The sequence below is a fragment of the Hippocampus guttulatus genome, chromosome 10 (assembly GCF_054856545.1).
Source record: "Hippocampus guttulatus isolate MCC_2025c chromosome 10, RoL_Hgut_1.0, whole genome shotgun sequence".
NCBI lineage: Eukaryota > Metazoa > Chordata > Actinopteri > Syngnathiformes > Syngnathidae > Hippocampus > Hippocampus guttulatus.
The window spans coordinates 18723963-18737391 of NC_141270.1; the positions used below are offsets into that span (position 1 = coordinate 18723963).

The 13429-nt window shown below is 40.9% G+C and overlaps 1 protein-coding gene across 3 annotated transcripts in view; it reads right to left on the reverse strand.

The window, feature by feature from the left end:
* The window catches only part of birc6 (baculoviral IAP repeat containing 6), a 96457-nt gene that overhangs the window by 33582 nt on the left and 49446 nt on the right, over nt 1-13429 (reverse strand). For all 3 annotated transcript variants that reach the window (XM_086122514.1, XM_086122513.1, XM_086122512.1), the window contains exons 50-63: nt 12854-13133; nt 12510-12766; nt 12308-12416; nt 11783-12007; nt 10621-11479; nt 10379-10522; nt 8186-8315; nt 5831-5962; nt 5561-5722; nt 5312-5485; nt 4382-4581; nt 2977-3310; nt 2588-2805; nt 896-1060 (exon numbers count right to left, since the gene is read on the reverse strand). In XM_086122514.1, coding sequence (XP_085978640.1) covers nt 896-1060; nt 2588-2805; nt 2977-3310; nt 4382-4581; nt 5312-5485; nt 5561-5722; nt 5831-5962; nt 8186-8315; nt 10379-10522; nt 10621-11479; nt 11783-12007; nt 12308-12416; nt 12510-12766; nt 12854-13133 — 3389 coding nt within the window. The remainder of the gene's footprint in view (nt 1-895; nt 1061-2587; nt 2806-2976; nt 3311-4381; nt 4582-5311; nt 5486-5560; nt 5723-5830; nt 5963-8185; nt 8316-10378; nt 10523-10620; nt 11480-11782; nt 12008-12307; nt 12417-12509; nt 12767-12853; nt 13134-13429) is intronic.

The following is a 13429-nucleotide window of genomic DNA, read 5'->3' on the forward strand; positions in this document are numbered from 1 at the left end:
AGTCTAATCACTGAACACAAACCGCTTCACTAATACACAGCAAAGTATTACTGTCCTAGATTGGGAGGAATGTCGGCGCCATTGACCGTCGGTGCTGGACAGACCTGGGGTGCTTGTGTTTTTTGCGCCTGTAATGGGCAGCATTTTTCACAATCCCGTTTTGTTCAGTGGCTATGTCGGCGCTGTTGGACAGTCGGCGCTGGTGCGGCTGGATGGATGGCTGCTGAAGTTGAGGATGAGGAGAGAGGAGCGTTGGCGCAGAGCGCCGATGCGTATTTGGAACTGAGAGTCGCCGCTTGGAATTGAAATGGATTTCCATGGGACAGGAGAAGTGAACCAATCTCTTTTTTCGTCAATGGATGCTACAGCTTCTTGTTGACTTTGAAACTTAGCTTGTAGCCGACGTGTGCACATTTTGAGCATGACGTCTCTGATCCACTGGTTAAAGGACACTTTGATTCTCTCCTCTTTCATCTCAAACTGCTTCAAACAACAAAGCGTGTGACGGAAAAGTGGTTAGGACTGCACGACTGTCCGTGTTTTATGTTATGTGTTGTGTTTATTATTTTACTTTATGTTAACTGTTTTGTGAAGCGCTTTGTTACAGCTGTCGCTGTTGTGAAAGCGCTATATAAATCAGCATGTATTGTATTGTATAATGATAGATATTTTTCATCCTTGTTAACTCATTCACTCCCAAAGACGTTTTTAAACGTCTTTTCGGACTGGGTCCAGAATTGGCTGGTACTGAATGAGTTAATTTTCAGCAAGTCTGTATGATTAAAAAAAAGTGACGTTAACTGTTGATACACTTCGGATTATGTGTAATGCTGCTTATAGCGCAGCGCGTCTTCCGAGCAGTACGTTGAATCAGTCGAACAGAATGCCGACTTACCTGGAGAAGACAAGTAACATGCTCCTCCTCGAGACGTTGCTTTGTGAGAGCCTGCTCAACATCCCATCCTGAGGCTGTGGATCCAGTGCCAAAACCGGTTCCTTTGGCCCAATAAAGCTGCTGCTCCTCAGTGGTTCCTCCACCATGACAATTTGACATCTGTGGCTGTCAAGAACATGCATCAGACGTTGTAAGATGACAGCAACTCTACAATAATTATCTTACAATTGACATACAAAGTGAACAGAACTAATTCCGAGGCAAATTTGACAATCAATGTTGAGAGATGTGCGATATCAAAGGTCATGTTGGAGCAGGCACGTCTCATATTCCGTTTTTGAAGGCAACATTGAATTTTCTTCAAAGTTTGTGACCTGAATTTTCCCAGGGACTGAAAAACATGAAGACAAATCAATGTTCAACACATCTTTTGCACATGCTGCAAACAGGTCAGTGTCATGTGTCTGCCCTGCAATCCAACTACATCGATTGGCGCCGGACTAGTTTATTTTACATGGATGTTGGCCACTCATGGACACAACATCAATTTTATAAGTTATTGATCAATTGAATCGATATAATTAAAGTAATTGTAAACTCAAAATTCCCTTTCCCCTTTTATTTTTTTTTCAAGTTTGCATGCTGTTTGTTGGATTGGAAAGTTCCATTCCATCTGGGAACGTTTGGGTTTTTTTTCCAGTAATTTTCACGATCCTATACATTACAAATCCCTGCTTCGACAATGCGCACACATTCTGATTGATCTTTTGGAAACAGTAAAGCTAAATTGGGTTTAAATTAAAATCCAATGGAATGGCATTGTTTTTATTTGGTGTTACCTCTAATTACCGTAGTATTGGTTTATTTACAGAAAAACCATTGTTATCAAAATATTAAAAACACCATTATCGTGTCACAATTTATCGTTCAAAAAAACTGCTATATCGCTTTGTGACAAATCATTTCGCCTTCTCTCGATATGTTATAATGGTAAAAAAAAAACTAAACTAAAAATAACAACCCTACAACATAATAGCGGATTGTGCAGCCACTTTTGATAATGCCCAATGAACTTGGGCGGAATCATATTCAGATTTTGTCTCATCAGATCCACTGTGGTGTATCGAAGCAAATTCATTCAACATATTCCATTGACAAAATACTCCTGGACTTAACTGTATGTCCATAGACAAGTCCAACAAAGCTGAAACCAGTTTAATTAGGGGGATGAGCATCCTGCTTTTTGAAGAGACTATGTTTTGACTGACTGTCTCTGCTCCCGTTCAAGCTCAAGGTCAGCCAGAGAAATATATTTGGCTGTTGTTCAAGTCATCTGCCTTATGAACTGTCCTCAGCTATGAGACCTCCATCAATTCACAAGGAAAGGAAAAGAAAGAACAGGGATAGTACGTCAAAACAAATGTGCCTGTTTTTGCACTGAATTCACATGGAGGACTCTAAATACAAAGCTCCAAATATGTAGTTGAATACTGTCCAAATCATCACACATCAATCAACATTTTCCAACCACTTCTGGTGCACAAATCGAAATGTCTATGACAAAACTGATTATCTTTTCAGGTTGAAAAGTCGGTCTTGCTATTATTCTGGGGCTGACAGAGGTTTAGGTAAAAGAGGTGTATGGAGAGAGATGTCTGTTTTACAAAAGGGGTAAGTGTCCGTGAACCATACCTCGGAGACATTGCTGCTTGCGTTGGGGTTCCGGGGGGCATGGTGGCTGAGAGCTGATAGACAGGCCAAAATAAGGTGAATGGCACCGATCTCCAAAGCCATGCGACGGAGCAGCACGCCATCGTCAGTAGTGAGAGGAGTGCTTCTGAACAATGCTCGCAGGACATGAAAGGGCAATGTGGGCAACACGTTTGCTGACGGAGATTGCAGGATGTGACCTGGAGGGGATAGCAAAAGAACAAAAACCAAGTAGTCAACAAGAAAGTAGCAGTTCACTCAATTGTTGGTGGCAATTTAAAGGAGCATTTAAGAATTGAGTAAGTGTGTATGATAGCAAAGGTTGCAAAACCTGCTTGTCAACAACTAAAACTAAATATATTCGAACTTACTGCCCTCTCCATCATCTGTGACACCAAGCACCAGGCGCAGCAGGCACTGGGCATGTTTTCTCTCCTTCAGCAGCACTTCTGCGTAGCCTGGCAGCCGCAGGAAAAGGCCAAATGCTGCCAGGGAATGGGCAGGGATGGGTGACATTGTTTGCACTGAGGACGAAGATGAAGACGCCGACTGGGACTGCTGCTTGTTGATGGGGGGTGGCTCGGTAGCAATGGACTCGGGCGCCTCGTAGACCAGCTCTCCGGATTGCTCAATGGTGACCCACTCAAACTGATCAGTGTCTTTTGGTTTCTCCTGGGTTGCAGAGGGCACAACTGGTGCACTGACCTGTAGCCAAGCGAATAGGGCACTTCAATAAAGGTCAGAGATGTGAGATACTGAGTTTTTATACTGTGGGGAGGAAGATCTTGTGTGTCGTGATATTTTAAAACCTCAAACATTATATGTATGTGTCTGAATACATCGCAAAGTAGTGTAATTATAAGAAATTATTTTTTAAAATCAACTTACTACAAGTAGCAGCAAGTTAGCAAGTTGCATTTATATGAATACAAGTTAATTAAAGTCAACTAAATATGCTCAGCTGTATTTTTTTATTACTATGTGCAAAAATATAAGCGGTTTAAGACAATTATTGTATGCGTGAATTTCTATTTCAACTCCACTTATTCCGGTTGAGTGCACTATACAAGTGAAAGCCCATTTGCCATTTTATATCCTCTTGACTCAAAATTGCAAATAGTATAAAAGTCAATAAGCTAGTTGGACTTTTATCTATGAGTTACAAAAATAAAGAGATGTTTTATAACATACAATTCTTCGTTTTTACTTACTTGTGGTTAAATGTGCAATGAACATCTTGCAAAACAATACTGCAATATGTTGACTATAAGTAATGCTGACTTGATGAACTTCCTTACTTTTGAGTTGATAGATTATCCTCTATTTGAGTGAGCGTCGGTTCCCAAGGCAATTTAAGATATGTGAAATAAGTATATGATGCAGTCTCTAAATTATTACATTTATTAAAAGGGGAGACACATCTAAACCCAACCAGCCCAATCTGAATAAGTACAGGAATTGACCCATGAACCAAACAACTTGTGCCACCCTTGGCTGCAATAACTCAAATCAAGATTTTCATTAACTGATGCAAATTCTTGATTCGTAATTTTGGCCCACTCTTTCCTAAATTATTTTAACAAAGGTCCCCATGACTATAAAGCTATTATTGCTTTGTTCATGGATCCACCAAAGTAATGATTTCTAATAACTTCTGCCAATAACTTTGCTGTTTTATTCATAGAACGCCCTTCTTGGTTGTACACTGATAGAGGCCATTTTTGCCTAAAATGTTTCTTTTAGTTCCTTGACTGGCTGTTCTAATGCAAATATCACCTGCTGAATGACATCAGGATATAGCATGGGTAGCCTCTCTGCAATGAGCGCCAGGCCACCCATTCCAGCAAAGACTTGCAACGGTGACTGGATGGGGTGCGTTTCGAGTAGGGACTCATCAGTTGTGGTGTCAAGACATTCTTCGCCGGGAGTCATAGGTTCATCTTCAGGGCAGTTGTTCAGCATGTCACTGTGATCCACTACAGAAAAAGGAAAACGAGAACCAGCTGTTGGGAGTTCAAAGCATTTTTCAAGAAGAATACATCCTGTGTTTTTTGTCTGATAAGACCACAGAAGAGTAACCGTATATGGAAATGACTGAGACTGAGGAGAGTGGTTCTGCGTGCTCAGTGCAACATAAGCAATTCAATGTAATTAGAATAATTCCAATTTAACCCAGGGGTGTCAAACTCATTTTTTGCCACGGGCCACATTATAGTTCCCGGTTCCCTTGGAGGGCCGTTACGACTGTGAAACCATATCAGGAAGTCAAGAAAAATGGTTTATTTTAAGTTACTGTAATGAGGGTTTTGGTAACAAGAAAAATTACAATCGCTCTCTTGTATATTACATAGGAGAATTTGAAATTTTGGTTAAAATTTTAGCAAGCATCATAGAAGTCAACATGTTTGATTTGCTTTTGCAGGCCACATCAAATGATGTAGCGGGCCAGATCTGGCCCCCGGGCCTTGAGTTTGACACCTGTGATTTAACCAGTGTGACGGAGCAGAAGTTTATTTGGGCCAAAAATATCCTACATACCAATTTGTGTTATTTGACTCATCATTTGCTTATTACATCAGCACCAAGAATGCTTAAACATGGTATGGATTGTATATTGTGAGTGTGTCAATCAACATTTTCTGCCTAAAAATACAGTTGGCTAGAAAAAGAGTGGTCTTAATGTTTCACAGAACTGCCTTTCTGTACCTTTCTCGGTGCGCAACCGTTTGAAGGAGTCCGTCTTAGACAGACCAGGGTCAGAAATGACTTTCGACCCCAGTCTAACTGTGAGGTTGATTGACTGGTAGCCCTGTGGCATCTTGCGGTCATACAGTAGTGTCAGTAGTTGGGCCAAAGTCATCTCTGGTGCGAGGGGCTGACCTATAGAGAAGGATGAAACAAACAATATAAGATTCATATGCCTGCATGTTATCCTTGCATAGGATTAGGTTGTACCTGGAAGCAGTTTGTGGTAGAGGTGGAAGACAGGCACGCTGATGCTTTTGGCAGAAGGGTCCACACCTGATGAGGGCGTCAACTTGTCACTCATCACCCGACCCCGTCTCGATGGGGGTCTAGGAGGAGTTGATAAAGCTCGCTTGGACTGGGACTTCAAACCTAAGAAAAAGAAAAAGAAAAATCGCTCATTTTGCGCATAGAAAGAGCATCATATTTGTCATTTGATCAGGATAAAATAACTAGAGGTTGCAAATGGTAAATGACTACCTGAGGCAACAACCACACTGTAGTTGTCCTGGAAGCCACTGTCAGCTTTCATCTTCTCCTTTTCCTCATGATTCTTCTTCTCCTTGTCCTCTTTCTGCTCACTGATCAGCTTGGCTGTAATGCTGGGTGTGTCTGAATATATGAAGAGAACGTAAGAGGCATAGATTTCCTAAAGCATTGTTTTATGAAAGCACCAACTGATGGACAAGTAAACTAGCACTGTTATAGAGACAGAAATGACCCTAGTTATAGGAATTATCACAATACTACACAAAGAAATGTAAACCAAAATTCAAAATGCATGCTTGTTTGAAGTTGAGCTGCACACAGGACGGGAGAAGCTCAAAGTCAAACAACATTTTTCTCGAAAATATCCCTCTAGTTTCATACATGTTTCATGACGCAAACCGTCGCATGGATGAGCGAATGAATCTGCGTTACGTTTCTCACGCTATTTCACCATCATTACTACTGTGCATAGCTCAGTTTGATAGTTATGCTGTTTTGCTTGGCTTCAGAATGACTTACTGAGTTATTGTTGCGTGTAAATGACCGGAAAATACACATCTAACATGGTGGCTGCTCCGCAGCAGATGATGGAATGCTGTCGTGTGTCAGACGGAAGTTCCACTCACACACACTCTTCTTGCAATCACAATTGTAACAGTGGCTTCCTAGATTTCTGATTAACGTGGCAAAGAAGTTTGACAGTATGTATAATAAGTACAGTATCTATTGTATTGGAATGCCTCTTGAATTGGAAAAAAAACCCATTCAGTCGTCTCATTCAGCAGAGAAAAATGAAACTCGAGAGGAGGTTTCTTCTGCCATAATAAAAGAAAAACACAGCAGATGGCGTGACCTGCAGGCATTTATTTATCAAAAAGGACCATCCTAATAAAACAGTGGCCAAGAGAGCAATTGGTCTTTTAAATGATAATGTGTGTCCCACTTCCGGAAAAAAAAAAGTTTCCATGTAACAATTTTTTGTACCCGCCCAAAATAAAAAAAAATTAAAATACCTGAATAAGATTACCTTTTTTTTTTTTAATTGGGGAGCTGTTGTCCTTCTCCCCGCCTCACAGTAAGTGCAGTAATCACTTATGTTCTGCCTACACACACACACACGCTTCTTCCAATTTCAAGAGCAGCTGCCTGAACATCATTAACATGGCAAAAAATACAAAAGAAAACCGTCTTAAAATTGTGATGCTAAGGAGACACTTTTTCATTGCCCTCACTGCCCTGCTCACTTAAAAGTTCAAAGCACAATAAGCACTAACACGTTGAGTGTGCTACTGAATTTCTTCATCGTGAAGTAAATTGCCACTTATTCTAATGCTGTACTGTATTTATTCTCAACACCACATGGATTAAAATGAGAATAAAAAATATATTTGCACATCATAAAATGTAAATTTAACAGTTGGGGGGCTAGAAAGGATTAACTGCATTTCCATTAATTTCAATGAGCTAAATTACCTCAATTGACAAATGACTTGAGTATCATGGAATGAATTAAGTTTGTAATTTGAGGCACCACTGCAAGTGAAAACACAAAATTATACAGAAATACACTATAAATAATCATTATTAGTCTTGATAGGGGTGGGCAATATGACTGAAAAGTATATCACAATGTAAGTATTTCATATTGGTTAAAATAGAAAAATCTATCGATTTTTTTACTATTGAAAAATAAGGATCCAGAGAAAAAATTTCATTTTAACATATAATACTTAAGTCAACCCGACTATGAAAAAGTCAAATAAACAGGTCAATATAAAGATTAAACAAACACCTTTTTAGAAATAATGTGTGGCGCTGGGGGATAATGGCTGAAAAACGGTCCACAATACAAGTATTTCATATTACCGTAGTAAATATTGACAGTTATTGACTTTTTTTAACGTATTTAAAAAACGTATTGTACATTGTAATGCAATGTAATACAAAAAAAAGTTTATTCTCCACCACTTCATTGTAAGATCTTATTTGCGTTACATGCTCCCCCAAAGCAGTATTGTTGATTATTACATCAATCTTCATTCAATGTTCATACAAAAGTGGGGAAGATTAAAGAGAAGAAAGAAAACTTTGAAGGTGACGGATTATTTTGCGTCTAGTAAACATAAACGCCTACTCGAAACAACTATTCATTAGTCACAGCCAGGCTCTCCCCCAAAAGAAAAAGCCAGTGAGAAGAGTAAAAGTTGTGTTCATCTGCAGCAGTTATGCTTTTTCATTTTCTTCCAGGGTCACTTGAGGTTGCTGTCATTTCTTGATTGTTATTTACTGACACAGGTTGGAGATGGAAATTGGCTGCAAAGTCAACATTTTCCATTTGATACATACCAGACACCCGGTCCAAGACTTCAGCAAGAGTGGTGGAGATTGGCAAATGGAGGGTGCGGTACTTGTGCCCTGCTCCATACATCGGATGTTGGATCATGTGGCTGGTAGCATTGATGCGTCCTTTGTACAGCTGAAAATTCAGATGATGATACAGGTACAGATAAGTAATTTTTATCTCGTAGATTAACATTGGTTTCACATGAATAAGATTTGACTTTGGACCTGAGAATAAGATACTTGTGTTGTCATAGCAGCCAACCTTACAGTTACACCGAGGAGACGGTGAAATCGTGAGACGGTGAGGCGTCAAAATCTGAATATTACCCAACCCTACCAACAATGACAACAACATGAACTGGTAATCTTCATGAAACAGATGACCTTGTTATCTGGAAATACCTCTTTGAACGCGCAACATTGAATGCATCAAGTCACAAAGAAACTGCAACATAACTAAGAGATAAAACGGTTGGACTTGAACAATCAAAATATGTTTCTTGATATCCAACAGAAACAATGAAATATCCAACAGCTTTTGTGACAACAAATTGTAAATGAACACCAGACGACTGGGGTAAAGTAGACTGCTGTAAAACTAGAACGTCACCCAACCAAATTCAGGGTGCCAGCATTGCATGGTGTTATATCTCCCTCAAGTGGTCAGAAGTACGTAGTCCACATGATCACTGATAAGTAGTGAAAAGTAGTGACAGGGAATTGTGACAAAATCTCTTGCCTTAAGCAACTTGTGAACGGACAACCCTTGAATACCCCTTCCAATAGTTTGGGGATTCCAATCACGACACAGCAGATGTGTCCACACATTAATTACCAAAAAGAACCACAACTGCAGAAAAAATACACAACTTGGGCGAGTGTATGTCCGTCTTGTGACTTGGAGAGGATGGACTTGCGCCATTCGCCAGCAGGCATATTCTAGTCAGCTACTCAAGAACATAGCTCACATAACATCATGGGCTTTTATCTTCTTCCCCTGGCTATTTAGCCAGAAAATTGCGGCACTCCTGATTGTGTATCAGAACAGTACTTAATAAAATAAAAATATAAAGGCATACATGAACACAAAGGCATCATACGACAGAGATGGCATGCCCTTTTTGAGCTGCGTAGCCACGGTGATACTTAGCCAGGTGGGGCAAAGGCATCAGTGCATTCCATGTGTGTGGACAGCAAGAAAACCGAAAACAAGGGTAATTAGGACAAAGGATCTGAGAATAGTATTTCCTTGGATTTAAAAGATGTGCTATAGCTTGAACTGGTAAAAATACATTATCAAGTTTTATTATTTATGAATTTGATGTTGTTAATGATTGATTGTTTTAATGAATTAAATTAACTTGAACAGTTGGTGTTCAGAGAGTTTTTAAAATATTACCTATTGATAAACATGACAAAAACTACAAAAATGCTTCTTTGACTTTGATAAATACTGAAGTAAATGCCACATTTACAGCATTGACAAGTTAATTTATACTGTAAAACAATTTGTCTATGTTGAACAAGAAACATCATACCCTTTCAAACTGGACTGTACCTTAGTGAATTGGAATCCCACTGAATCTGAAAACGCTAATGCCACCAAACGGCACAATAATTCTATGCAATTTCATGTTAATACAAATCAATGACTCAATGTTTTACATGCTTATTAACAGAGTAGTAAGAGAAGACCACCGAATACAGATGTTTAAAAAAAAAAATCAATATTTTAACATACCGGTATATATTTTTGGTGGAGCGTCTACCACCGTTTTTTGTGGAAAATTATTATTGGTGGTTCATCTGCGTTTTTTTTTTGTTGTGTGTCCCTCAACGAATTTTAATGGATGTCAATTATATGGGGATTGTCGCTATTCCCCCACAGGTGGCAGAGACCCACTGTACAACAATATTTGCAGAAGGAGCACATTTTCCACCACAATGTTAAGAAGTGTATTAAAAATGTGAGAATATTCTTTGGTTGTACATTTAGAACATGTCAGATTAATTGCAAGGTAACTATGGAAATGATGCGATTACAATTGCAATCGACTGACAGCCAGTCATTTTTTTTTTTTTTTAGCATTTTAAATTAAATAATTCTAACTAAAATAATTCTAATTAAAGCCATCAATGCACGTAATCATCACAGTGATCAAATGGTTAAATGGTGACGAACAACTGGCTACCCACCGGGCAGGGAGACTGTAGGAAAACTGTGACTTTCTCATCCTCCAACATGAGTTGCAGGAAAAGCCTTCGTATGAAACCAGATATGCTTCCAGAGAGAGGCACATTGCCTCGCTGGGGTGCTGTTTGGAATAGCTCACAGAGAACCTTCAGCAAAAACATACAGCAAAGTTAAAAATAAGCATTGTGTGTATCATGCATGTAATTAGCTCCTCCCATAGCAAAGAGGAAAGCAGAAATGCTACCTGCGCCATGAGCCGCTGGTTGTTAGGGTGACATGAGATGCACTGGAGAAAGAAAGCCACTGTGGCATTCTCCAAAGCTGTTCTCTGCTGTGTGGTGAGCCCTCCTGATTGGCCAGAAGATGCCAGGGAGAAACGTGAGCCTAAGAGATATGGCTGTGATGGAGACAGACTGCCTCCAGATGAGGCCTTGCCCACAGGCTGACAACTGGTGTTGGCACTTGCACTGGAGTGGCATAGCAGGAACAGCAATGCTGTCCACAGAGGGTTGACCTCTGGTCCACCTAACCAGTCCTTCATGGGGTGGCTGTTGCCTACTTCGGTGAGGAAGCGCAGAACTGGAGCAGCTAGCTCTGCGGCAAGTGGTGGACGATGTGTGGATGTGGAGCACGGCTGGTACTGGTAATGTCGCCTGTCAGCCAGAGCAGCGGGCAAGGGCAGGTCAGCATTGGCGAGTAAACAGACACAGAACTGGGCAAGGCTGCGCACAAGCAATGAGGGCAATCCTGAGTCTAGCAGTTGCTCTATTGCTCCTGGAGACTGCGAGGCAGCTGCCAATGTGGTTAGCTGGGACTCTGATAAAGTCACTGGAGGTCTTGCATGCTTGGAGTCATCTGTAAGTCCAGTGGTGGTGGCGGTGGCGGTGTTAGCATTGTGCTGCTTTTTGCCATCGTCAGTCATGGCAAGTCGGTGCTGCTGAGCTTGGGAATGAGTAGTGTTGGGCATTGTTACAATACCCATCCAGGACATGAGCAATGAGAAGTAGCTTGGATGAATGTGACACATGGAACACAGGAGGCTGTCCACTGCCTTCTTGAGCACAATGTCGCAAGGCAAAGACATGGACCAATTGTACAGGAGTCTAAGGGAAATGAAAGGCAGCAATTCAGTATTTAACCACAAAACCTATTAAAGTTACAATTTGCAGGGCTGAACTTTAAATGTCGACATACAGAGTAGCATGCAACTACTAATGTTAAAGTTTGTCAATCATTGCACAATGTTATAAAAATACAAAATTTGAGTTGACGAAGATGAATGAAAAGAATAAAGTAAGAGCAAAATTGTCCAAAAGAGAAATAGGATAAACTGTTGTCACAAATAGATTCTCAGTCGTAATACATATGCTTGGAAAAAAAAATAAAAAAAAGAAGGAAAGACTCACTCAAATAGCTCTTGGTTGAGCAACGTTGGGAGGTCGTAATCAACAGGCAGCTCGTAGCTGTGCCACAAGATGGCTGCTACACAATGGAGGTGGGACGGTGAGGGCATGAGAAGCCCATACTCCCTCAATGAAGAGGAGCCACTCATGGTACTGGAGTAACCAATGGGAACTTTTAGCGCTGCAACACTTGAGGAGTCATGAACCCACTGGAGAAGAGCCTGGATTCTGGAACGATAAAAGTTCAGAGAAATCTGATGAGGCTGGACGATATTAAAAGATCCACTCCCACTGTCCTTGAAAGTGATCTTGGTCAAGTGCCTTAAAATGCAACAAACGGCACACTGCGACGGTAAAGGATGACAAGGATAAACATAATGACACTTTTTATGATCAGTTTAAGAGCCCGTTGAGGATATCACCTTGACAGAAAAATGTTTCTCATTCATCATTCTAACAGCAAAGCCAAACATCAAAATCAGAAGGTAAGGACAGCCTAATTTAAAAGAAATCATTTGCGTCACAAACCTGTCCTTGGTTCCTGAGTCCTGTGTAGTACCCAACTGGTACAGAATGTCGATAGTTGAGTCTGAGGAAAGGCCATTTAGTCGACCAAACAACAGAGGGCTGTTCAAATCTAAAAAGAGAGAATATTAGTTTTTTGACATTCATAAAAGTTCATCCCGAACAGCTAGAAGCACATCCAAGTAACAAAAAAAAGTTCACTTACTGGCTGGGTCAGTGCCGGAGGCAGCACAGTTCCTCAACAGAATGTCGATGAGTTTAAGACCAATGCGCGTCGACTGCAGGCCAATCTTCACTACAACTGCTTCAATGTTAGGGGAATGCATACCACAGTAAGGTGACATGAGCAGTGCAGCGCAGGTCTGCAGAAGGTTAGCAGTAGGTGCTGCTGCACTGGCCATCATGGCCTCCAGATCACTGACATGGGTCAGGCAGTGGTGAAGAAGACGCAGCCAACCAATACTGTATACAAAGAACAAAAGGTTCACCACCAGGCATATGTGACAAAAAATAAACTTGTTTGTCAGTTGATGAGAATAGATTTTGGACCTGGTTTTCGAGACCTGGTCCTCAGAGGGTAAGAAGGGGTTGTTGACTGTAGCAGATGAGGTGTTACCAAAGGCTGTCAGGCCCAAGAGTTTGATCTGAGACAGACCAAGTGTGCTGGCATCACGAGGCCGGTGCAACCTTAGACATACAGCTGAGGCAACTTCAGCCTTCACCAGTTGGATCTTGATGTAGGTCAGGCCACTGGTGATAACTGGCGTGGAGAGTGGCAGCATGTTTACACCATCAGCACTGATCTCCACAGAGACAGAGGAGGGGCAGGCTAATTGGAAAGAAGAAAATACAACAGCTAAATAATTATATGGTGCTTTTTTTTTTTTACTTTAAACAAACAAAAAAAACTCAAGTGCAGAACTACACATTCTGTACATAAATTTACAGTCTAAATTGTTCACAACACCAGTGGCTCCACCACGGATAAATTAGTACATCCATCCATTTTGTAATCCGCTTATCTTCACAAGGGTCACGGGCCGTGCTGGGGCCAGCTGTCTTCGGGGAGTAGGCAGGGTACACCCTGAACCGGTTGCCAGCCAATCGCAGGGCACACATAGATGA